We start from the raw sequence: 27,469 nt of genomic DNA on the forward strand, positions 1-27,469 counted from the left end.
AGTTGACGTTTCGGGTCAAGAGCCTTCGTCAGGATAATTCAAAGGAAGGTATGGGAGTCTGAAATGCGGATGTGATTTCAAATTTATCTTAAGTGAGGCATGCACATATCATGTGGTAGTGTGATGACATATTCAATTAATGTATTTTTACATATAATCCATAATCAATTATTTAAACAAACAAACAATATATGCACAAGGTTACACAAAAATAACTAAATTATTAAATACCCAAGTGTAACTGGACATCTTTAATAAACCCCGATCAACCACCTGTGCATTCCCTTGCAGAGCAAATGGATACGCTTGTCTGCATGCATCATATTAGAGTATAGAAAGATAACTAATATGTTTTTTTAAGGATAACTTTATTTGTCACATGTACAGAACATTGAAGCATCAGGACGTACATGGAAGGGTGTCAATGACCAACACAGTCTGAGGATGTGTCACCGTGCTCCTGGTGCAACTGTAGCGTGCCCACAACATACTAACCCTTGCTCACCCATACATCTTTGGAATATGGGAGGAAACTGGAGCACCTAGAGGAAACCTACGTGGATCCGGGGTGAATTAGATTTTTAGGTTATGAAGACACGCAGTCCTCTTTTATTGTCATTTAGTAATGCATGCATTAAGAAATGATACAATATTTCCTCCGGTGTGATATCACAAAACACAGGACAGACCAAGACTGAAAAAACTGACAAAACCACATAATTATAACATAGAGTTACAACAGTGCAACAATACCATAACTTGATGAAGAAGTCCATGAGCACAGTAAAAGTTCAAAGTCTCTTAAGTGTCCCACATCTCACGCAGATGGGAGAAGGAAGAAAAACTCTCCCTGCCATACCAGACCACGGTCCAACTCTGAGTCATCCGAAAACTTCGAGCTCTGATCAGCTCTCCGACACCGAGTACTGAGCGCCATCTCTGTCCAAACGATTCGACCTCAGTCTCGGTCGCCAACAGCAGGCAAAGCCGGGGATTTTGAGGCCTACCCTCCGAAAGATTCCCGACCACACAGTAACGACAGCAGCGAACGAGCGTTTCAGAAATTTCTCCGGATGTTCCTCTGTGCTTTCACGTCCCTCTCCATCAAATCAGAATTGTCCACGGCCCCTATTTAATGGATACAATATCATTTTTCACCGGAGGGCTGCGCACACGCGGTGCGCTGCTCTCTCTCCTCCCGCCGACAAACTCCTAGCAGACAGTGGTGAAAATTGAACCTCGATCACTGACGCTGTCAAGTGTTACACTAACCGCTACACACCGTGCCACCTATTCTATTAAAATCAAGGTGCTAGAAGTTCATGTGTAGGTGACTCGCTTCAGTTGCGTACTAAATACATTCAACATAATGACATACAGCACATTTATTACAGCTGTTTATAACCAAATCTACAAGTACATGGCCGAAGTTGAAATTAAATTTATTATCAAAGTACACACATATACATTGCTGAGATTCGTTTTTACGCAGGCAGTCTCAGTAAATCCTTCAAGAAGACCACAACCTTGTTGCTGGGTTCCGAGGCTTTTCTGCCTCAATGACCCACAGAGCTATGTTGGCTGGAGTCAGAGTTTATGCTTTGGCTCTTGGTAGGGTCACCCATGCCGGACAGATCGAAGGGTAGAGGCCAGACTAAGAGTGGTCCACCAGTCCTCCAGGTTTGGGGGTTCAGCTCAGGGCTGACAACCCTGACTGGTCAAACAAAACTGTTACGGAGACAGCAATGAAGATTCCTTCTACATCTGAGTGTGACTGTATTCCTGAGTCTCCACCCGGGACTTGCATAACTTTCAGTAGTGAAAACCAAGAGGAAGCTCCTGACACGATGAAGGAAGCCCTGGACACCGCCAGGGATGGAGGGCTTCCGTTGCTACCCTAAACGCCAGTGGTGTAATGGCCAGTTGGTAAGTAAATAATCACAGTAAACACAAGAAACACAATACAGAAACAATTGTTAAAAATTACAATACTCTGTTAGGCAGAATTTAGCTCCAAGACTGCAAGGTTCTAGGTAAATACCCTTAGCCTGTGCTAATTACTTTAAATCAGAGATTCAGTCATTAGCATGATGAACTCAGGGAAAAGGATCGGATCTGATAAACTAAAATGGATTCTAGGTTAGCAGGGATTAAGGCTGCAGATTGCAGTTGATTGCACTTACAGAACTGTTAAAGATTGCTTGTGACATTACTAACACGCAGGCTCTCCTACGAGTTGTCACTGTAAGGCTGATGGCATTTCTCTCCCTCTCTGCTTCGCAAAGCCGTGTTTCAGGAACTAGAATGCATACTGAAATTAATTTGGGTGCTTTTCCATCCAAAGAAGTCTATGATTATCTAATTTGATGGGACTTGTTTTCAGTCACTGCTTTGTGTTACACCTCTAACTTGATTAGATGCCTCTTAAAAAGGGAAGGTGATCATTAATTTAAAATCAGAGCTACAATACCAGAGAAATTAGTTATGCCTGTGGGTGTAATTAAAAGACTAAAGGAAAATTAATATTCAGAAAACATCAGATAATGAGTTTCTATTGTAATACACTGACTTTAGCAACAATACAAAATCCAATTAGATTTTTTGTATCAGAATTACAATGCACAGAATAATATACAGTACATTACTATTAGCAGTTAAAGAATCCTGCAAGGGAAACTTCAAGGAACGGGTCTTGCACACAAATATAAAGCTTTGCATGGTCTCCATCTATCCCTTAGAGCAGGGGTTCCCAGCCTTTTTTATGCAAAGGACCAACACCATTATCCGAGGGGTCCATGGATCCCATGTTGTGACCCCTGCAAGAAACAAAGTATAAAATTGAAAGGTTAACAGATTTATTATCAACGATATTTGAATGAGTTTTTTTTTAATCTGAATTGTGATAGGCTATCATAAATTGCATTTTTAAGTAGCTGTGAATGGAAAGTCAAGGAGCAGAGCACTGTTCAACTTGCAAATCCATCGACCACACCGTCCCAATAGGAACACTGCCTTCTACAAATTAACTTGCATCTATAGGCCACAATGACCTGCAAGTATACTGCTTCATTCACACTGGGTCCAATATACTTGGATCATCCTGGGTTGTGTGGACTACAACTAGAGGTCATGGGTTAAGGGTGAAAGGTGAAAAGTTTAAGGGGAACAAAAGAGGAAACTTCTTTGCTCAGAGGCTTGAGGGAGTGTGGAATGACCTGCTAACACAAATGGTGCATGCGAGCTTGATTTCAAAGTTTAAGAGAAATTTGGTTAGGTACATGGATGGTAGGGCTATGGAGGGCTATGGTCCCAGTGCAGGTGAATAGAAGGAGGCAGCTTAAATAGTTCAGCATGGACTAGATGGGCTGAAGAAACAGTTTCTGTGCTGTACTTTTCTATGATTCTAAATGCTTACATAATTGTACCTCCAATATACGTTCAAGGAAAGAGCTCACTACTGTTGCCATTTATCTCCTCCCTTATCTTTTCACCTGCAGCCTTGAAGGAGGCCTTTGTGAGTGACTGCAATGTACTTTAAAGGTTTTATAGTTACTGTTGCAATAGTGTACAGGTGTAGAGAGAGTGAATATTCAGCAAGGCGGGGGGGGGGGGGGTGACAACGGAGCAGTTTGTTTTGCTGTGAAAGGTGTGTGCTTTTATCAATTTAGTTAGGCATTCATCCGGGCAAATGGATAGTCCTCCATCACACTTCCAACATGACCTGGAAATGACTTTGGTGGCTCGGGAAATAAATCATTTATCACAGATACAGTACCTAGTCTATGGCCGACTATTGTAGCAATAATATTTATCGAGCTGTTCCAGTTAAGCTTCTGGTCAGTGACCAGATGTAGATAGTGTTAATTCAGCGATGATAATGCCATTATTGTTCCACTGTTCATGAAGGATTCTAAGAACAATATGGAAATTAATAGGCTAGTGAGCTTGATGTCAGTAGTGGGTACATTATTGAAAGGTATTCTAAGGGCAGGGTGGTGGGATGGAGATATATCTCTGCCAAAGGAAGGTGTGGTGCATCTTCCCTCCATTAGTCTGAAGATCACCCTTGGGCAAGATGTAGCACCTGCTTAGCCCTTTCCGTTCAGGGTCATGTGGAGCCATGAGAGTAGGTAGTGTGAGCTGTTACTGCAGATCACAAGACCTGGTTATGCGACCACTGACACCAGGCAGAGCATCGATAATGGCTGGGATCACCTGTCTTGTAAAGACACTGCCCAGAAGAAGGCAATGCCAAACCACTTCTGTAGAAATATTTGCCAAAAACAATCATGGTCATGGAAAAACCATAATCGCCCACATCATACAACATAACGAACAAACAATTCCAGGAACCAGATATATAAGTATTTGGATAGAGAGGGCATGAATAGGGATAGTCAACATGGCTTTGTACTTGGTAGCCCATGTCTAGCCAATTCTATAGTTTTTTGAGGAGGTATTTGTAATTGATATATATTCTGCTCTATTCTTTGATAGTTCTTTACACCATCCATGACTCAACATACTTGCTAATCCACCCAGCCATATTTTTATCCGAATCATTGATATATGTCACACAGGTCACTCGTCTGAGTGCTACTGGTACCATGTAGCCCAGTACTACCTGTCGCATGGTCGGGTGGTCGGCGACTAAACTGGCTCCCCCACCAGGCTTTCCTGGTGACGAGGGTGGCTAGACACCCTGCACCACGAAAAACAAGACCCGTCAAAGGGCGGATGAACCCTCTCGTAGGGTCAACGGCCATCCAGCAAGCACGTGCCATGAAGCGTGGAAAGGGCATCCCTTGCATCGAAGCTTGGTCTGGCCATTCACTGCATCAGAACTTCCCCCAGCTGTCTTGGACCCCACCATGCCGCTGGATCTGGGAGGGGATGTCGAGAGGGTGGGTCTGGACCTGTGAAACCCCCTACTCACCTAAAATCCATTCACGCACACGCTGTTCCTTTCTGAAGAGTGGGGTATAAACCCCACTAACTGACTGAAAGGAACCATCATCACCCTATGGAATGGATAGCCAGAGATTTATCACAAACAACAGAGGTCCCAGCGACGATTCTTGAGAAACATTGCTGGTAATGGACTTCCTGCCAGAATAGCAGGCTTCTACACCTAATCTTCTCTGTCTGCTATGGACCATTGGAGACCTTATCAAGTGCCTTATAGATAAGTAAATAAAGCTCTATATAAATGAAGCTCACAACTTTACCCTCATCAAGCTTTTTTGTCACATCCTCAAGAAACTTGGTTAAGTTTGTAAGGAATGACTTACCCTGCACAAAGCCATGCTGACTATCCCTAATCAGGCCATTCCTTGCCAAATACATGTAAATCCTATCCCTCAGTATCCTCTCCAATACTTCACTACCATTGGCATGAAGTTCACTGGCCTATAAATGACCTGATTTATCCCCATTTCTTTTCTTGAACAACATATGCTATTCTCCATTCCTATGGGACCACACTTGTTGCTAGTGAGGATACAAAGATCTTTGTCAAAGTCTCAGTAATCTCCTTCCAAAATTCTTGAATACAAGGCACCAGGCATTGGGACTTCTCCTCTCTAGTCTCTTACCTCTTCTCTTCACCTGTCTATCACCTCCCCCTGGTGCCCTTCCTCCTTCCCTTTCTCCCATGGTCCACTCTCCTTTCCTATCAGATTCTTCTTTTCTCCGGCCCTTTGCCCTTTCACCTCCCAGCTTCTTACTTCATCCTCCCCTCCCCCACCCAGCTTGTATCGCCTACCACCTTCGAGCTTCTCTTCTCCTACTCCCCTACTTTCTTATTCTGGTGTCTTCCCCCTTCCATTCCAGTCCTGACAAAGGGTTTCAGCCCGACATGCTGAGTTCCTCCAGCATTTTATGTGTGTTGTTTATCAGCCGGACCCAGCTGTACCTCCTCCTTAATCTCAGAGTTATCCAGCATGTTGGCATGCTCTGCTCTGCCTACGCTATCCTCCAAATCCTCCTCAGTAAGTACTGAACACGGTATTTCTGGGACACTACGGCAGCGCAGGGGTTAGCGCGATGCTATTGCAGCTTGTGACGTCAGAGCTCGGAGTTCATTTTCAGCATCTTCTGTAAGGATTGTGCACACACTCCCCGTGAGTGTGTGGGTTTCCCCCGGGTGCAACAGTTCCCAAAGACATAATACAGGTTGCTGGGTGGTGTGCTCGTTGGGCTGGAAGGGCTTGATGTGTGCTGTATCTCCTAACAAAAATGTACTCATTTAACGTCTCAGCCACTTGCTCAGATTCCAAGCACAAGTTCCCTCTTTTATCCTAGAGATATCCTCTTTGTCATAAATACAAAAGGGATTCACTTTGATCCTGCTTGTTAGGGCACCATTCCCTCTTTTGGTCTTCATAACCACCTATTTCAGCACTTCTCTGCTATCTTTAATATTCCACAAAGTCCCAGTCTGATTTTTAGCTTTCTAAACCATACATATGCTTCCTTTAACTACCTGACCAAACTTAGGACCTCTCAGGTTATCCTTTATCTTACCGTCCTTACTCTTACAGGAATATGCCAATCTTGAACAGTGATCAACTGGTCTTTGAACTACTTCCACATGTCAGACATAGATTTGTCCAACAGCAGCTGCTCTCAGTCAATACCACTTATCTCCTGTCTTATCCTACCTCAGTACCCCACCACCCCACTCTGCATAATTTTAGTACCCTGCCATAAAATCAGATTTAAAACAAGTTTCACTAACCTTCCTCACTTTAAGTAGTTAAAATCATTAACAAATAATTGATATTTTGATCTACTGTTGACTGAAGTAGTTAAAATTGTTAACAAGTAATTGATATTTTAATCCACTGTCAAATATTGAGCTTGTGATCCAAAAGCTTTCCTCCAGCCTTGTCCTTTTCACCTACTGGCCTGATCTTAAATCTGCCTCATTAGTTCAATATCAAATTCTGTTCCAATTATCCACTTGGGAAGGATTTTAATATGTTGATGATAAACTGTTTGTTGCGGGTTTCAAATTGAATGCATATTTAAATATGAATCACAGTAAGTCTGAATAATCCCAATCATTTCTAGTTCATGTGCACTCGAAATATTGTATATTATAAACACAAATGAATTTCTAATCTCACTCAGATAGGCTGCTCAAATGGAAAATTAGAAAGTACTCTCTTGGAATCCTGAAATAAACTAGTAATAACCTATCCAGTTCCAATAAATTTAACAACTACAGTGCTGACCCTTCAGTCCACTAAGGCCAAACAAATCAGTTACATTCAAATAAACTCTAGATCTAATTATCATTGTTAATTGATGCCATCAAATTTCCATGTTTTGCTGTGAGTGTGATGTACTTCCTTCATCCAAATTTATTCAAAGTTTTCAATTAGCTGCTAAACTAACCAGGCATAAAATTTCCAGAGCAACACACAAAAAATGCTGGAGGAACTCAGCAGGTCAGGCAGTATCTGTGGAAATAAATAAACAGTCGACGTTTCAGGCCGAGACCCTTCTTCAGGACTGGAAAGGAAGGGGGCAGATGCCAGAATACAAAGGTGAAGCCAGGTGGGTGGGAAAGGTTGAGGGCTGGAGAAGAAGGAATCTGATAGGAGAGGAGAGTGGACCATAGGAGACAGGGAAGGAGGAGGGGACAAAGAGAGAAGTAATAGGCAGGTGAAAAGAGGTAAAAGGTCAGAGTAGGGAATGGGGTGGGGAGAATCTGTTTACGTGAAGGAGAAATTGATTTTCATACCATCAGGTTGGAAGCTACCAGACAGAATATAAGGTGTTGCTCCCCCTTCCCCTGGTTGGCCACATCTTGGCACAAGAAGAGGCCATAGACCACCACATCAGAATGAGAACTGAAATTCAAATTAAAATGTTTGGCCACTGGGAAGTTCCGCTTGTGGTGGATGGTGCAGGGGTAGTCAACAAAGCAGTCCCCCAATTTCTGAAGGGTCTCACCAATATAGAGGAGGTCACATTGGGAGCAACCGACATAATAGATGACCCCAGCAGATCTGCAGGTGAAATGTTGCCTCACCTGAAAGGACTGTCATGGGCCGGGGCCGGGAATGGAGGTGAGGGAGGGGATTAGGCCACTTGCAGGGATAAGTGCTGCGAGGGAGATAAGTGGGGGGAGAGACACATATCTAAAATATAGTGTTGATTTGCACAGGCTTTTTATTTTCATTTCCAAATCAAATCTACAAACTTCAATGTTGCTACAGCACACTGGCTAATGAAAACGAGTTTACCAGTTTATTCTGTCGTATTATAATATATCCTTAAATTCAAGATAAAAAAAGAATAGACTGAGCAAGATTAAAATATTATTGGCAACCAAGATTACACAGTAATTGGATTTATTAAAACATAAGTTAAACCATTGATTATTGTCACAACTAAAGATAAATTAGTAATAGAGAATGTAATTTTGTTTTTGCATTGTTGCTATTACTGATAAACTAATATTGAATGAAAATTGTATTTATTGTGAAATAAAATAATTTTACATTCAATCATTATCCTATTACTGGCTTTTTAAAAAAAATGTTCATAGGAGCTGAACACCGTTAATAGAGCATTTCTTGTCCATCTATACCAACCTTTTGAACTGATAATGTACAAGACGCAGCCGTACTTTGTGGGTCTGGAGTCATATACAGGCCCAGACTGGGAGGAATGGCAAATTTCTGTCCCATGATATATTTGTGAAACAGAGAGCTTTTTTATAATGATCCCAGAGTTTCAAAGATTCAAAGTACATTTATTATCAAAGTATGTATGCAGTATACAACCCTGAGATTTGTCTTCCCCACAGACAGCCACAAAACAAAGAAAATCATGGAACACATTCAAAGAAAAAATCAAACCCCCAATGCGCAAAAACATCATGCAAACAGCAAAGAGAAAAAAAACAAGTGAACAACACAGAAAATAAAATACCAACCCACAAAGTCATCAAAAAAGTTCAGGCACATTCAATTCAGCTCAGTTCAATTCAATGTAGTGCTGTGTCGTTCATTATCTTCACAGAATCGCAGAAAATAGCAGCAAAAAAAGAGCGACCAGAAACTAGAACACATCGTAGCGTGAACTACAGAGTCTAGACCACAAACCTTGGCCAAGACCCAGGACTCCAGCACCATCCTCTGATAGCACTGAGGTAGAGAGGTAGAGAGAGAGAGAGAGAGAGGTAGAGAGAGAGAGAGAGAGGTAGAGGTAGAGAGAGGGAGAGAGGGAGAGAGAGAGAGGGGGAGAGAGAGAGAGAGAGAGAGAGAGAGAGAGAGAGAGAGAGCCCGACTGTCACACGCAGACACCTTCCTCCAGCAGCAGCAGCAGAGAGGGGCTGGTACACACTGCTGAACAGCTGCTCTTGCCTCAATGATTTCAATCTTCCTCAATGTTTTAATTGGCAAGCAATGGAGTTCCGGGCTCCGGGCTTGTTGGCCTCGAGTCTTCACGTTTTGCTCGAGACCTCACTGAACACCCTGGGATTCAGCAAAGTGCCAGATCACTCAATCAACCCAAAAACGCATCACCAAAATGAAGATCACAGGCTCCAACAGTAGCAGAACCATGTTTTAAGGAAAAAGAAGATATAAGAGAACTATTTCTGACTTGGAGCTGTTCATTACAAATTTTCTTATACAGTTTAAAGTTCCTAGCTGCCAATAAAAGGATTTGGACTGAGGTATCTATATCAATAATCCAATGTATGTCTGGTAAATTGACAACTATTTACCTCTGGAATTAAATAAACTTTTAATTTATGACATAGCAATATAAATGTTCTCTTTCCAAAACTGATAGATCAGAATTTACATGCGCGTGAAATGATTGGGAAAAATAATCTTGTGTAGAAGTGCCACTTCATGTTTGCTTTACAATAAATGAGCAGAGTTTGGGAAGAGTGTTGCAGTCAACAGTTAAATAAAATCGAGGATTATTATCAAAGATCGTAATGCACTAACCAGAAAGGTCCACATTTTTTAAGGAGTGGAACCCAGTAAGACTTCAAATAGCAAGGACACAAGCTGAAAAGATTTCACTGTTTATTCTACAATTTTCATTAGTATCTATATATAAATATCAATACAGACATCTATTGCGCTTTAGTATACAGAGGTGCAATGCAATTCTTAATATATATTCTCCTCAATTACTGTTGTCCATCTAGGGCAGCCGTACCTCCCCCTCCCCCTATCACTGAATTCTACAGAGGCCTGCCACTACAGAAAAATCAAAAGATTAATTGACAAACTATTCGTTAATATACAGTTTAGCAGTCAATACAATCCACACCATTGTGAATTTAGCAGTGATCATACTAGCAATCCCAGCAACAAATTTTGCTTCAGAAGAATGCAGCAGAGCATTTGGGAAACTCCATTGATCTCAGAAGCAACCTGTTTAGAGCAGGGGTTCCCAACCATTTTTATGCCATGGACCAATACCATTACGCAAGGGGTCCATAGACCCCAGACTGGGAACACCTGCTTTAGATATAAGAATTGTTATTATACTTTTTTTTCTGAATTGTAATTCTACCATTTTTAAAAAATCCCTTCAGACGACTGAATACAAAATGCATTTCCTCAAGGCACAACGTACAGCAGTTATCAATTTATGCTCAATTAGAGATGAACACAATATTACAGTACGATTTAATACAGCATTAAGACATACTCCCGTGTTTCTGCAAAAGGCAAGATTCATAGGAATATCTAGGTATAGGCACAATATTACTCTTCTTAGAAAATAAAAGTGACATTTGTTCTATAGTAGAGCCACCACCTACTTAACTTAGTTGTTCTTTTTTATTCTAAAAGCAAGGTCAGTAATTTAAGTCAAAGTGACACTGTAACACAAAAAGTACAAAGATTTATAAATGTGCAAAAATGAAAAGGTAAAATCCTACATAAGGCATGTGCTTGTTTTAAGTTTGCATCTCAGCATTCTGGTCAGGTATTGGTTTTGGCAATTGATCAGGCAAAACAGAAGGGGGAGTGGGTTCAGAAAGTTGCTTTGTGTCCATCGCAGTGCTGCTGTGTGAATTCTTGAGGAAGGTCTCCTGATCTTCGGTGGGTGAATCAGAAATGCTGTGTACAATAGCTGTGGCCACCTCCATCTCCGTGGTCATCAATGATTCATCGTTTGTAGTCGCGCTCTTTTGTGCGTCTTCTGCCACTTCATTAAAATCTTTGCTGAAGTCAGAAGGTGATTTCCTTTTGATCTTTACGTACAAACTATCCTGTTTGTCTTTGATTAATTCACTTTTCTGAAATCTTCCAAAAAACCAGATGAAGAAGCCAAAGAAGATAAATGCCAAGATGCTAGGGACAAAAGCAAGACACTTGACCCCAAGTTTGGCACCTACATACCTGCTGTGTAAAAACATGTCACCATGGACATAAGTCCTGTTAGTCATTGGGTTAATATTAGTTGATCTCCATTCCCAGTTCAGTGTACTTTTGTTTAAAGCCTTTAATGTCTCCATATCTTCCACTGTATAGATTTTTTGTCCAGGTCCTACATACTGGCCGTATTCTCCAGGCTGGTAAAATATCTGATTCTTCCACATATTCAGGTCCAAAATCAGCACGAGAAAGATGATGCCATAGTTAAACCATTTACCTGTAAATAAATGTGATAAAATAACTAAAGGGTTCTCTTGGGAAACTCTGCTTAGAGTTTGCCTCTTCAAAATTCACAACTCAAAACAGTATCAACTTCTAGGGCTTTGCTCATGTGCAAAGTATTCCTTGTCCCCACTGGAATGAAATACCACACATACAGTATTCTGCCAAAATTTGAATATTTATTAGGAATATTTGGTTCTAATGTAACTCTAAATCAGTTTTCTCAACTCATGCAATCTAAGACAGTGAATAAGGACAGTTAAAGAATAAAGATGAGACTTGTTTGCAGGAGGGGCAGGACTGGCAGATCAGTGTTTCGGAGTTCCTTTGTTTTAGATATGATAGAGTGGGAGAGATTAAAGGGAAAAGGGTGGCATTATTAGTCAGGGAAAATGTCATGGCAGTACTCAGTCAGGATAGACTGGAACCTCGTCTACTGAGGATTTATGGGTAAAACTGAGGAATAAGATAGGTATCGCCACATTAATGGGATTATATTATAGACAACCCAATAGACTGCAGGATTTAGAGGAGCAAATTTGAAGAGAGATCGCAGACTGTTGTAAAGAAACATAAGGTTGTGATTTTAACTTTCCACATATTAACTGGGACTCCCATACTGTAAAATGGCTGGATGGCAAATAGTTTGTCAAATATGTTCAGAAAGTTTTGTTAATCAATACGGTACATGGAAATCCCAACTGGAGAGAGTGCCATACTAGATCTCATATTAGGGAATGAGACAGGACAGGTGACAGAAGTTTGTGTAAGGGAGCACTTTGCATCTAGTGAGCACATGCTATGAGTTTCAAGACAATTATGGAAAATGATAGTTCTGGTCCTTGGGTAGAGATTCTAAACTGGAGAAAGGCCAATTTTAATGGTATCAGAAAAAAATCTGGAAGGTGTGGATTGGGACGGGTTGTTTTCCGGCAATGATGTACTTGTTAAGTGGAAAGCCTTCAAAAGTGAAATTCTGAGAATACAAAGTTGGTATGTTCCTGTCAGAATAAAAGGCAAGGATAACAGGTTTCGGGAACCATGGCTTTCAAGAGATATTGAGACCCGGGTTAAGAAAAAGAAAGAGATACAAAACAGGTAAAGGCAGGAGGAACAAACGAGGCACTTGAAGAGTGTAAGAAATGCAAGAGAATGCTTTAGAAGGAAATGAGGAGAGCTAAAAGAAGGCATGAGGTTGCTCTAGCAGACAAGGTGAAGGAGATACTTAAGGGTTTCTACAGATACATTAAAAGCAAAAGGATAACAAGGGTAAAAATTAGTCCTCTGAAAGATCAGAGTAGTAACCTATGCATGGAACTGAAAGAGATGGGGAAGATCTTAAATTTATTTTTTATATCTGTATTTATTTGGGAGATAGACATAGAGTCTATAGAAATGAGGCAAAGCAGGAGCAAGTCATAGTTCCTATACAGATTACAGAGAAGGAGGTGCTTGCAGCCTTGAGGCAAATTAATATTGGATAAATCCCCACAGCTGACAAGGTGTTCCCTTGGACCTGATGGGAGGCAAGTGTAGAAATTTCAAGGGATATTTAACAGAGATATTTAAAATATCTGTAGCCACGTGTGAGATGCTGGAGGATTGGAGAGTAGCTAATGGTATTTTGTTGTTTAAGACAGGCTGTAAGAATAAGCCAGGAATTTATAGGCCAGTGAACCTGACATCAGTAGTGGGAAAAGTTATTAGATGGTATTCCATTAAACCTATAACTCAGGTGTTCAAGTCCTGCCAACAGCCTTGTAAACTTTTTCTGCAGTCTTTCAAACATATTTACATCCTTCCTGTAGACAGGTGACAAAAACCGCACACAATACTCCAAACTAGGTCTCACCAACATCTTATACAACTTTAACATAACATCCCATCCCCTGTACTCAATATACTGATTTATGAAGGCTAATGTGCCAAAAGCTTTCTTTACGACTCTATCTACCTGTGACATCACTTGGATAAATGAGGACTGATTAGGGGAAGTCTACATGGCTTTGTGTGTGGTATTTCATGGCTAACCAATCTTATAGAGTTTTGTTTTTGACTTGACACGTGGCCAAGTGGTTAAGGTATTGGGCTAGTGATCTGAAGGTGGCTAGTTCGAGTCTCAGCTGAGGCAGGGTGTTGTATCCTTGAGCAAGGCACTTAACCACACATTGCTCTGCGACAACACCGGTGCCAAGCTGTATCAGCCCTAGCACCCTTCCCTTGGACAACATCGGTGGTGTGGAGAGGGGAGACTTGCAGCGCAGGCAACTGCCGGTCTTCCATACAACCTTGCCCAGGCCTGCGCTCTGGAAACCTTCCAAGGCGCAAATCCATGGTCTCACGAGACAAACGGATACCTATTAGAGTGTTTTGAGAAAGTTGCCAGGAAAGTTGATGAAGGCAAGGCAGTGGATGTTGTCTAATGGACATTAGCAAGGCATTTGACAAGGTCCCATATGGGAGATTGGTCAAGAAGGTTCAGTTAGTTGGCATTCAAGATGAAGCAGTAAATTAGATTAGACAGCTGGAAAAAATGGTTGCTGGAGTTTAATGCAGTCAAGTTTGAAGTTTTGCACTTCAGTAGGACCAACACGGTGAACGGTAGGGCACTGAGGAGTGTGGTTAAACAAAGGGATCTAGGAATACAGGTCCCTAATTCATTGAAAGAGGCATCACAGGTAGATAAAGTTGTAATGAAAGCTTTTGGCACATTGACCTTCATAAATCGCTGTATTGAGTACAGGGGATGGGATGTTATGTTGTAGTTGTATAAGACATTGGTGAGGCATAATTTGGAGTATTATGTGTTGTTTTGGTGACCAACCTACAGGAAAGATATACTTAATTTTGAGAAAATTTACGAAGATGTTGCCGGGACATGAAGACCTGAGTGAGAGGGAAAGGTTGAATAGGTTAGCACTTAATTCCAAAGAATATAGAAGACTGTGAGGAAATTTAATAGAGGTGTAATAAAATTATGACGGGTATAAATAGAGTAAATGCTAGCAGACTTTTTCCACTGAGGTTGGATGGATGAAAAATTAGAGGTCATGGGTTAAGGGTGAAAGGGGAAATATTTAAGGGGAACATGAGGGGGAGCTTCTTCACTCAGCGGGTGGTAAGTGTGTGGAATGAACTGCCAGCGCAAGTGGTAGATACCGGTCAATTTCAACATTTAAGAGAAATTTGCATAGGAACATGGATGGGAGGGGTATGGATGCTATGGTCTGAGTGCAGGTCGATGGGACTGGGCTGATTAATGGTTCAGCATGAACTAGAGAGGTGAAGGGCCTTTCTGTGCTGTCATGCTCTGTGAATCTATGACTCTATTAATTTTATTTGTCACATCTACATCAAAACAGTGCTCTGACCAGAGACCAGTTGGCACTTGGGGTTGATTAGTAAGAGCAAATTAAAGTGAAGGCATGAGCAAGTGCAGTGGCCATCATTGGAGTGGACATAGTCAGAATGGTGAACATAGAAGGTAGAACATAGAATAGTACAGCACAGTACAGGCCCTTTGGCCCACAATGTTGTGCCGACCCTCAAACCCTGCCTCCCATATAACCCCCCACCTTAAATTCCTCCATATATCTGTCTAGTGGTCTCCTAAACTTCACTAGTGTATCTGCCTCCACCACTGACTCAGGCAGTGCATTCCATGCACCAACCACTCTCTGAGTAAAAAACCTTCCTCTAATATCCCCCTTGAACTTCCCACCCCTTACCTTAAAGCCATGTCCTCTTGTGTTGAGCAGTGGTGCCCTGGGGAAGAGGCGCTGGCTATCCACTCTATCTATTCCTCTTATTATTTTGTACACCTCTATCATGTCTCCTCTCATCCTCCTTCTCTCCAAAGAGTAAAGCCCTAGCTCCCTTAATCTCTGATCACAATGCATACTTTCTAAACCAGGCAGCATCCTGGTAAATCTCCTCTGTACCCTTTCCAATGCTTCCACATCCTTCCTATAGTGAGGTGACCAGAACTGGACCCAGTACTCCAAGTGTGGCCTAACCAGAGTTTTATAGAGCTGCATCATTACATCGTGACCCTTAAACTCTATCCCTCGACTTATGAAAGCTAACACCCCATAAGTTTTCTTAACTACCCTATCCACCTGTGAGGCAACTTTCAGGGATCTGTGGACATGTACCCCCAGATCCCTCTGCTCCTCCACACTACCAAGTATCCTGCCATTTACTTTGTACTCTGCCTTGGAGTTTGTCCTTCCAAAGTGTACCACCTCACACTTCTCTGGGTTGAACTCCATCTGCCACTTCTCAGCCCACTCCTGCATCCTATCAATGTCTCTCTGCAATCTTTGACAATCCTCCACACTATCTACAACACCACCAACCTTTGTGTCGTCTGCAAACTTGCCAACCCACCCTTCTACCCCCACATCCAGGTCGTTAATAAAAATCACGAAAAGTAGAGGTCCCAGAACAGATCCTTGTGGGACACCACTAGTCCCAATCCTCCAATCTGAATGTACTCCCCCCACCACCAGCCTCTGCCTTCTGCAGGCAAGTGAATTCTGAATCCACCTGGCCAAACTTCCCTGGATCCCATGCCTTCTAACTTTCTGAATAAGCCTACTTTGTGGAACTTTGTCAAATGCCTTACTAAAATCCATATAGATCACATCCACTGCACTACTCTCATCTATATGCCTGGTCACCTCCTCAAAGAACTCTATCAGGCTTGTTAGACACGATCTGCCCTTCACAAAGCCATGCTGACTATCCCTGATCAGACCATGATTCTCTAAATGCCTATAGATCCTATCTCTAAGAATCTTTTCCAACAGCTTTCCCACCGCAGACGTAAGGCTCACTGGTCTATAATTACCCGGACTATCCCTACTACCTTTTTTGAACAAGGGGACAATATTCGCCTCCCTCCAATCCTCCGGTACCATTCCCGTGGACAATGAGGACATAAAGATCCTAGCCAGAGGCTCAGCAATCTCTTCCCTTGCCTCGTAGAGCAGCCTGGGGAATATTTTGTCAGGCCCCGGGGACTTATCTGTCCTAATGTATTTTAACAACTCCCAACACCTCCTCTCCCTTAATATCAACATGCTCCAGAACATCAACCTCACTCATATTGTCCTCACCATCATCAAGTTCCCTCTCATTGGTGAATACCGAAGAGAAGTATTCATTGAGGACCTCGCTCACTTCCACAACCTCCAGGCACATCTTCCCACCTTTATCTCTAATCGGTCCTACCTTCACTCCTGTCATCCTTTTTTTCTTCACAGAATTGAAGAATGCCTTGGGGTTTTCCTTTACCCTACTCATCAAGGCCTTCTCATGCCCCCTTCTTGCTCTTCTCAGCCCCTTCTTAAGCTCCTTTCTTGCTTCCCTATATTCCTCAATAGACTCATCTGATCCTTGCTTCCTAAACCTCATGTATGCTGCCTTCTTCCTCCTGACTAGATTTTCCACCTCACTTGTCACCCATGATTCCTTCACCCTACCATTCTTTATCTTCCTTACCAGGACAAATTTATCCCTAACATCCCGCAAAAGATCTCTAAACATCGACCACATGTCCATAGTACATTTCCCTGCAAAAACATCATCCCAATTCACACCCACAAGTTCTAGCCTTATAGCCTCATAATTTGCCTTTCCGCAATTAAAAATTTTCCTGTCCTCTCTGATTCTATCCTTTTCCATGATAATGCTAAAGGCCAGGGAGCGGTGGTCATTGTCCCCCAGATGCTCACCCACTGAGAGATCTGTGACCTGACCCGGTTCATTACCTAGTACTAGATCTAGTATGGCATTCCCCCTGGTCGGCCTGTCCACATACTGTGACAGGAATCCGTCCTGGACACACTTACCAAACTCTGCCCCATCTAAACCCTTGGAACTAATCAGGTGCCAATCAATATTAGGGAAGTTAAAGTCACCCATGATAATAACCCTGTTATTTTTGCACCTTTCCAAAATCTGCCTCCCAATCTGCTCCTCTGTATCTCTGCTGCTACCAGGGGGCCTACAGAATACCTCTAATAGAGTATCTGCTCCCTTCCTGTTCCTGACTTCCACCCATATTGACTCAAAAGAGGATCCTGCTACATTACCCACCCTTTCTGTAGCTGTAATAGTATCCCTGACCAGTAATGCCACCCCTCCTCCCCTTTTTCTGCCCTCTCTATCCTTTTTAAAGCACTGAAATCTGGGAATATTGAGAATCCATTCCTGCCCTGGTGCCAGCCAAGTCTCTGTAATGGCCACTACATCATAATTCCATGTATGTATCCAAGCTCTCAGTTCATCACCTTTGTTCCTGATGCTTCTTGCATTGAGGTACACACATTTCAGCCCTTCTACCGTTACACCGTTTATTCTGCTTCTCTTTCCTCAAAGCCTCTCTGTATGTTAGATCTGGCTTTACTCCATGCACTTCTTTCACTGCTCTATCGCTCTGGGTCCCATCCCCCTCGCAAATTAGTTTAAACCCTCCCGAACCATGTTGGCAAACCTACCTGCAAGGATATTGCTCCCCCTCGAGTTCAGATGCAACCCATCCAATCTGTACAGGTCCCATCTTACCCAGAAGAGATCCCAATGATCTAAAAATCTAAAACCCTGCTCCCTGCACCAACTCCTCAGCCACGCATTCAACTGCCATCTCCTCCAATTCTTACCATCACAGTCACGTAGCACTGGCAGCAATCCTGAGAACACCACCCTTGGGGTCCTGTTCTTCAGCCTTCTGCCTAGTTCCCGAAACTCACACTTCAGAACCTCATCCCTCTTCCTGCCTATGTCGTTGGTCCCAACATGTATCACGACTTCTGGTTGCTTTCCCTCTCGTACCAGGATGTCGTGCACCCGGTCAGAGACATCCCGGACCCTGGCACCCAGGAGGCAACAAACCATGTGGGTGTCCTTCTTACATCCACAAAATCTCCTGTCTGCTCCCCTGACTATAGAGTCTCCAATGACGACAGCTCTCCTCTTCTCCGTCCCACCCTTCTGCACCACAGGGTCAGCCTCAGTGCCGGAGGCCCTGCCACTGTGGTTCACACCTGGTCGGTCGTCCCCGCCAATAGTATCCAGGACGGTAAACTTATTATTCAGGGGAATGGCTACAGGGGTGCTCTGCACTACCTGTCTGCTCACCTTCGCTTTCCCCCCTCTGACTGTCACCCAACGACCTTCTTCCGACAGCCTAGGTGTGACTACCTCCCTGTAGCTCTCATCTATGACTGCCTCATTCTCCCTTATGAGTCGAAGGACATCTAGCTGCTGCTCCAGATTCCTTACACGGTCTTCCAGATCGCCCAGCCGTATGCACTTCTGGCAGATGTGACTCTGCGGGAGAGGGGTGTTCCCCCAAGACTGCCACATCTCACATGAGAGGCACATCATCATCTCAGGAGACGTTGTAAAAACTAACTGCGAGCTAGCTTGTCCTCCACCTCTTCTCGTCAAAGCCTCAAAGCTCCACTCCTTCACTGGCTTAAGGCTTTAGATCCTCGAGGCTTTAGCGAAGAGAGGCTTCACTCAGAGAAAGCAAAGGGAAAAAGGCTCAAGTAATTTCCTTCCCTTCTTTATATCTGCTCAGCTAGGACAGTAGGGAAGACAGGCAGAATAGTGCAATGCTCCTCTAGTGGGATGTAGGAAGGCAGGGAGACCTCCAGTACCCCTGATGACTACAGCTGAGAGAAGTGCATCCGGCAAACCACATTAATGCGTTGGAGCTGGAACTGGATGAACTCCGGATCATTTGGGAGGCTGAAGGGGTGATAGGTAGGATATGCAGAGAGGTAGTTACGCCCAAGGTGTAGGACATGGGAAACTGGGTGTCAGTCAGGAAAGGGAAAGGGGTTAATGAGCCAGTGCAGAGTACCCCTGTGGCCATCTCCCTCAACAACAGGCTTTGGATACTGTCAAGGGGGTGAGGGGGAGGGGGAGTCACGGTGCTCGGGTCTCTGCACAGAGTCTGCCTTTGTGACTCAGAAGGGAAGTGGGGGGAGAAGGAGCATGCTGTGGTGAGAGGGGATTTGTTAGTTAGGGGAACGTAGGAAGTTCTGTGGGCGAGAATGAGGTTCCCGGATGGTATGTTGCCTCCTGGGTGCCAGGACCCAGGATGTCTCGGATCGAGTCCTCAGCATTCTTAACTGGGAGGGTGAACAGCCAGAAGTTGTGGTCCATGACGAGGTTCTGCATTGGGAGTTCAGGGAGTTAGGTGCTAAGTTAAAGGGCAGGACCTCCAGGGTTATGATCTCAGGATTGCTACCCGTCCCACGTGCTAGTGAGGCCAGAACTACGAAGATTATACAGTTTAATATGTGGCCAAGGTGTTGGTGTAGGAGGTAGGGCATAAGGTTTTTGGATCATTGGGCTCTCTTCCAGGGAAGGTGGGACCTGTACAGAAGGAAGGTTTATACCTCAACTGGAGGGGACTAAAACCCTAGTGGGAATGTTTGTTAATACTGCATGATGGGGTTTAAGCTAGAGTTGCAGGGGGATGGGAACCAGGGTGCCAGAGCAGTTAGTGGAGAAGTTATGGAGGAAGATGTTGGTAAGACTTCAGACAAGGATAGAAATCAAAAGGTTGAGCATGGTATGACTAGTGTCCTGAGCTGTTATATTTCAATGCAAGAAGTATCATAGGAAAGGCAGATAATAGTGCTGAAGATGAGGTAGCTGGTTTACAAACAGAGGCAATGTGTAGTGAGGAGAGGCTGTCGATAGAACAAAATTGCAGTTAACAGAATGAGTTGCAATGTAAAAGGTGGGCAAAATCGAAAGGGTGAATACAGAACTGAAGATGTTGTATCTGAACACGGGCAGTATACAGAATAATTTAGATGAACTTGCAGCACAGTTACAGAATGGCAGATATGATGTTGTAAGCATCACTGAATCATGGCTGAAAGATTACAGCTGGGAGCTTAATGTCCAAGGATACATATCATATCGAAAGGATAGGCAGGAAGGCAGAAAGTGCCAAGTCCTTATGTATATTTAAGGCAGAGTTGATGGATTCTTGATTGGTCAGGGCATGAAGTGATACGGGGAGAAGCCAGGAGATTGGGGCTGAGAGGAAGATTGGATCAACCATGATAAAATGGTGGAGCAGACTCGATGGGCCAAATGGCCTAATTCTGCTCCTATATCTTATGGTCTTAAAACATACAGTGAAATGCAGTATTTGCAGCAAATCAAATCAGCGAGGATTGTGTTGTGTAGCCTGCAAGTATCACCATGCTTCTGGTGCCAACATATGATGGGCGCATCTCACCACAGCACCCAGAGGAAACTCACGCAATCACAAACTCAGCTGGAATTGAACCCCAATCTTACCACTGGTACTGTGGTAGCATTATGTTAACTGTAATGCTACCATGATACCCTATTATTCTCTATATAACTGCAGAATAATTGTACTCACCAGGCAGTGTAGAGTTAGCAGGCTATAGAACAATTAGATTTAGGCATTCATACATAATTCCCTCTCAAATTTCAGCATTTCCCTAACTATTCTCATGTTATGGGTCATACCTGTGATATAAATTGTATATTCGTTCTTGAATATCCTCCGGAAGTGAGGCAGCCTTAATTGAATATGTGAGGTGGGAAGACCTGGAAGGTTGATTTCCAAATCTCCCATGAACTGTGGAAACTCCCAGTCCTATGAAAACAAAACATACATATTTGTCACCAAGCTATTGATGACATCAGTGGATATGATAAATGATAAGACCAATAAGAGGTCCTGAAATCATTATTTAATAAAATCCTTCTATTAAACAGATTAAAATATGAGATTCCTATCCCTTTAACTGTGACACATCCACTTTTGATTGTTCCATATATTCCTTCCAGTTAATATAGTTTTATTATGAAGTATAAAGAAAAAAAAGGATTTTCACTGTAAGGGCATTAATTCCTGGAACTTTTGAACAAACTTATTGCATCAATGACTCAATACATACTTCCCAATATAATTACTTTCAGCCCAAAATGCACAACCAACTTGTAAAGTCACTTTAAAGAGACTTTTTTTTAATGATTGTGATTAAATATTTTAAAATCATGAGCCCAGGTGAAGGCGTTTCAGCCCAAAACATAGATGTTGCCTGACTTGGTGAGTTTCTCCAGCATGTTGTGTGTTTCTCAAGATCATAATTTGTATTAGCACACATGTTCATTTAAAAGTATGAATCTACAGACAGTAATTTAACCTTTTTTATTGCCAATTGATAAGAACCATGCAAACCAACACATGCAAGATTGTACCAGACGATTTGGGGCATAATGGATGCCATTACAGTTTCAAAATGGGACCCAAAATGCATGGGCAAAATTGTGTGATGAATCTAACAGGGGCTACAAGAATGACTCAGAGGAGTCAGTCAGTGTGCCAGCTTGGGTTGACACCAATACCCACACCACCATCATGTAGCTGAACATTCCAGCTAATGTCCCCCACCAATCCTGTACAGTTGAACATATTTTACAGATTTTAACTATTTACTTTATTTGTCACATATACATCAAAGCATGCTACTATGCTGCCCTATGCAGGAAGGATACCCTTCTCTTTCTAAACCATCCCTAATGGGCAAGGAAACCATGCTTCCACTTTTGATTCCTTGGGTCCTGGTATGGTTTATAAAGTCCAATATAGGTCCTTGAGTCCTGTGAAGGATCTGGAGATTCTACCATAGGAGAGGCGAGTAGACTTTGATGTGGCAAGTGGTTGAGTTTTTTAGATCATTGCACTCTTCCTCTACTTACTGTCATTATCATCATCAGGTGCCGTGCCCAGTTTCAGCTTTGACTGCCATGGCCCACACACTCCTGTTTCGGGTCAAGTGGATCAATTCATTGGTATTCATTTCCATTTCTCTGGCTGCTGTCTCCATCATCATTTGTCTTTGCCTTCCTTTTGCTTTTTTTCCTTCAATCTTTCCCATAGTTACCGTGCATTCTAACTCCTCTTTCCTAATCACATGCCCAATGAGTAGGGTTAAATTATTCATTTCAGTAATGTAACTCAAACAAACCAACGCCGTTGCTAGAGACCAATTATGGGGAGTTATATTGTATGACGCGCTCTCTGATCCAATCCAATGATAATGTTCAAATGTCGAAGAATTGTACTCGATCCTTTATTAGTAACTAGCAAAACATACAATCTTGAAGTGATGAGACCAATGAAACTAAAACCAGCGATATTAAATGTACTTGTTCTTTTCCCTTTTTGCGCCTTGCGGCACATCGCAGTTTTGCCATTTCCATAGCATTCGTCTGTTCTTTATGAGGGCGAGTTGCTAGCTCAATGCTCAACCAGCACAGATGGACAGTGTGCAAGAAGCTGGCTGGATTCAAACTTGGGACCATTTGCCTCGAAGTTCAGTGCTGAAGCCACTAAACCACTGGCCGGCTTATTAAATGTACTTAAGCGGACTTAATTGCAGTTAAGTGAAGTTAAATGCAAACGGTTAAATGGAATTAAATGGTCAATAAAAAAAGGTTCTAAGATTCAAAGGTTCATTTTGTTGTCAAAATATGCATGTACAATACAACTCTGATATTTATCTTCTCCAGATAGCCATGAAATACACACGAAAAAGAAAAAGAAACAAAGCTCGTGGATCCCAGAATCTCCCGCTCTCTACCCCACAGAAAAAAACAGCGACAATAACGATCTCTGACCCTGTCACCAGCAGAAAAAACAGCGACAATACAATCCCTAACCCCCTCACTTGCAAAAAAAAGGCAGCAACAATAACAACACATCCCCAACCCTTTCTCCACAGAAAAAAAGTGACAATAACAATCCCCGACCTCCTCACTTTGCAAAAAAGAACAGTAACAGCAGCATCAAAAACCCCTACCCCATCCTCACACTGACAAAGAACTAACAGATCACCCACCCGCCAATCGGCCTCAAGAAATAAAACACCGAAAAACTGAACGAGACCAATATAAAGTACAGTCCAATCACATAAATCTCAGAATACTGAACTGTCCTTTATGACTCAGAACTCCCACCTGGTCTGAACTATGGTCTCCGTTGGGAGCATTCAGCTTGATACTTCAATCTTCCTCACCACTTTGAGATAGAGTCGTTCATGACCCCATGCCCCACCTCTGGTTCCTTGCACAAGTCAGCTCGTGTTCTCGGTCAATTTTGGCTCCCTGTCTCTGATCTCCACAAGTCAGCTCTCAACACAGGAGAGTGCTAGATCATTTGATCGAGTTCCAAATTGTTCCAAACTCCAACGGTTTCCATAACACAAACAAAACAAAAAGAACAAGCAGGAGGCATAGAAAGAGTGAAATAATTTAAAAGATTTACTATCTGAAGGATGTCACCTGAGGAATCATTGCTCATCTTGACCATCAAAAGCAAATCACACCCAGCATTCTCCTACTCTAAGCTAACCAGAATGAGTCTAAAAAGCATGAACATGTAATTAAAATTCTTCATTTTTAGTAGGCCCCCACACAAGTGACTAGTTACCATAATAAACATAATAAATGCACATCAGATAATAAAATACAGATGGAAAACAGATGCATGGCTCCTACAATTTCCTTAAATTAACATTTTTCAAGAATGCTTTGAGGATACTCCTCTGGAAATTGCTTGATGTAATGAAGCTTAGAGTAGTATGCTTCCTTTGGGAGTATGGTGACAGACAATGTGACCTACTCATTAGACCTAGTTGAGCAAGGTCCAAGCCTCTGGGGATGCTGCTCCAAGAGAAGATATCCGTTTGTCCACACTGCAGAGGCAGAACTGACAATACTTCCTCAGCACTTTGAGGTGGCTCCTATAGCTTGTTCCTATCTCCAAAGCGTACAGATGAGCAGAGGTCACTAAGACCTTAAGCTTGGAGCCAAGGTTGAGACTCTGGATCTTCAAACATGCTTTTGCTCAGGCAGTCAGTACACCGGAAGGAGTGGTGGATCGCACTTAGTGGAATGTCCCAGGTTATAGAAGTTAATCAACATTATTGTGATCTCATCATAGATACCTCCAGTCCAATGTAAAGTACCTGCATGCTGATCACTATTTATTTCTGCCAGACCTTGGATTGATTTGGTGAATACAGGATGTGTGGCAGTAGAATTAATGTCTTCAAAGCTTCTGCACACACGTGCTGCTCCCTGACTAGGATTCTCCAAAAGACATTGACTTGAGAATGAGTGTGACAGTGACGGATTGAGGGCATGCAGAGAGGGACATGAGGGAAGAAGCACAGTCTGCAGGGAGCCTTCCTTACCCGGGTTATCAAGACACCATCAGAGAGGAGGTACACAAGCCTGAAGCTGCACTCTTATTGTTGTAGGAACAGCCCCTTCCACTCTGTCATCAGATATCTGAAAGGTCCACGAACCACGAACACCACCTTGCTATCCTTCTTTTACAATATTTATTTTACTTTATATTGTCATGCACTATACTGCTGCCACAAAAAAACAATAAATTTCATAACACAAACCTGATTCTGATTTAATTCTCTTGATACCAACTCTGCAAGGAACAACATAAGGTGTCTGTGCTGCAGTAAAGATGTTATAATTGAAATCTGCCACCACTGCAGTAATCCCCCCCCCCCCCACACTTACAAAGTATAGTCTGGCTTTATGAATGCAGAATGGCTGTAATCCAGGGGTTCCCAACCTGGAGTCCATAACCCCTTGCTTCATGGTACTGGTCCATGGCATAAAAAGGTGGAGAATCCCTGCTCCTTTTTGCCACGTGCACCCATGCAACAGTCCTCCTCCAAGAGGACCACAACCTTGTCGTGCCTGTCTCAATGACCTAGAGAGCTACGCTGGCTGGGGAGTCAGGCTCTAATGCTTTAACTCTTGGTAGGATCTCCAATGCCTAACAGGTCAAAGGGTAGAGGACAGACTAAGACAGGTTTACCAGTCCTCCAAGTTTGGGGGTTCAGCTCAGGGTTAACAACCCTGACTGGTAAAACAACACTATTATGGAAACAGCAATGAAGAATCCTTCTGCATCTGAGTGCAATGGTATTCATGAGTCTCCACCTGGGACTTGCATGACTGATAGTAGTGAAAACCGAGAGGACGTCATGGTCTGGATCGAGGTCCCTTTAAATTTACCTTGTTTATGTTATGATCCAGACCGTTGATTCCCCGTTTTCCCGTGTCCCTCGACTGTGGTGATTAGAGGCAATTAATGCTCGGCTGAACTGGTAGTTTATAGTCTCCGGCTTTCAGCGTTCGGCACGGGAGCATCTGCAAAGTCATCCAAGGTACGGTGTGCCGATGTCATCTGGCCGGAGCAAGCCTAGTCTCTGCCGAAGTGAGTGCCGGTAATTCGCCCTTCCTCACAGGAGCAACCCTGTCCAGTTACCTCGCCAAAGCGAGCCTGCAAAGTTTCCTCATCAAGGTGGGTTCATCAGTTAACCCACCAGAGGGAATCAAGAACCACTGTCTACTGTTCCCGGGCCGAGTTGAGAGCTCGCCACTACCCGGAGGCTCCAAGTCAATTACTGGCTCCGGTGGCATTCAAGCTCCAAATCAAGTCATGGCCCTGGCGGTGTTCAAGCAACAAGTCAAGTCCTGGTCCTGGCGGCATTCTAGCACCGTCAAGTCATAGCCCTGGTGGCATTCTAGCACCAAGTCAAGTCATGGCCCTGGCGGCATTCAAGCACCAAGTCAAGTCCTTTCCCTGGCGGTTTCCCAGTTCTGAGTCAAGTCCTGGCCCTGGCAGTCTGTGATTCCTGTCCTACCCCCTCGTCTGAATCCCTTCTCTGCCCCTCTCGCCTCTAGCCCTCGTCTGCAGCCCCCGCCTGCACTTCAGTCTAGTTCCATCACCGGAGCTAGATAGGTACTGTCTGGTATTCATTCGTGTTGGTCTTGTCTTGTCTGGTCCTCGCCTCTGTGGGGGTAAGTCTGGCCGTCTTGCCGTTGCCCCGTGGGGAGTCACGTCTTTTCTTGTCTTGTCCTCACCTCCGTGGGGTAAGTCAGGCCGTCTTGCCGTTGCCCCGCGGGGGGTCATGTCTTATCATGTCTTGTCCTAGCCTCCGTGAGGTAGGTCAGGCCGTCTTGCCGTTGCCCCGCGGGGGGTCATGTTCTGTCTTGTCTTGTCCTCGCCTCCATGGGGTGAGTCAGGCTGTCTTGCCGTTGCCCCGCAGAGGGTCATGAGTCCAGGCCCTATGTCCTGGACCCAAGGAGGGGTCCCGACTCTGTGTTCTGTGTATGTGTCCATGGTTCCATGTACCTGCTCTCCCGAGACCGAGGCTCCGTTTTTCCATGTTCCTCCTCTCCCTAGCCCATGTCATGTCCACGCCTGGTTCTGGGGTCCGAGCCCGAGGCAAGACCCAGGTACTGAGTCCTTGCCCAGTCTCGGGCTCGGAGTCCATACCCTAGCCTCTTCATGTCTCCTCTAGTTCTGGGAGCCGATTCCGAGTCCTAGCCCAGACCCTTGTCCCAGCCTAGTCGTAGTCCTCAGTCCTTGTCCAGTTCGCTACTCCTGCTCCTGCCTAGCTCTCCTGGTATCGAACAATAAACTAAATCGAAGTAACCTCACAAGATGTGTCTTGCATTTGGGTCCACCCTTGCTCTCAATGTCCCCGCCACTGTGACAGAGGAAGCGATAAGGGAGGGGGTGCGGGATCCTAGGCACCACCAAAGATGGAGGACCTTCATTGGTGCCCTAAATGCCAGCGGTATAATGGGCAGTAAGTAAAGTACCCACGCAGCAGTGCGGCTGCCTGCTACTAATTGTGAAGGGTTAGGCATCATGACGTTTGCTCACTGTCTTAGCATCAGAAGCAACAGTGCTGGTTTGTCCTTTTCTGAATGTT

The 27,469-nt window shown here is 43.6% G+C and overlaps 1 protein-coding gene across 5 annotated transcripts in view; it reads right to left on the bottom strand.

Annotated features, from left to right (window-relative positions):
• Positions 1-996: 996 nt before the first annotated feature.
• Positions 997-27,469, bottom strand: part of tmem117 (transmembrane protein 117) — a 433,754-nt gene continuing 407,281 nt past the window's right edge. For 4 of the 5 annotated variants that reach the window (XM_072267437.1, XM_072267433.1, XM_072267434.1 and 1 more), the window contains exons 7-8: positions 21,174-21,303; positions 10,056-11,637 (exon numbers count right to left, since the gene is read on the bottom strand). In XM_072267437.1, the coding sequence (XP_072123538.1) occupies positions 10,940-11,637; positions 21,174-21,303 (828 nt within the window). In that variant the 3' untranslated portion in view covers positions 10,056-10,939. Of the gene's footprint in view, positions 2,817-10,055; positions 11,638-21,173; positions 21,304-27,469 lie in introns of those variants that run through there. The other variant, XM_072267436.1, reaches the window with a different exon arrangement.

This window comes from Mobula birostris, chromosome 9 (genome assembly GCF_030028105.1).
Source record: "Mobula birostris isolate sMobBir1 chromosome 9, sMobBir1.hap1, whole genome shotgun sequence".
Taxonomy (NCBI): Eukaryota; Metazoa; Chordata; class Chondrichthyes; order Myliobatiformes; family Myliobatidae; genus Mobula; species Mobula birostris.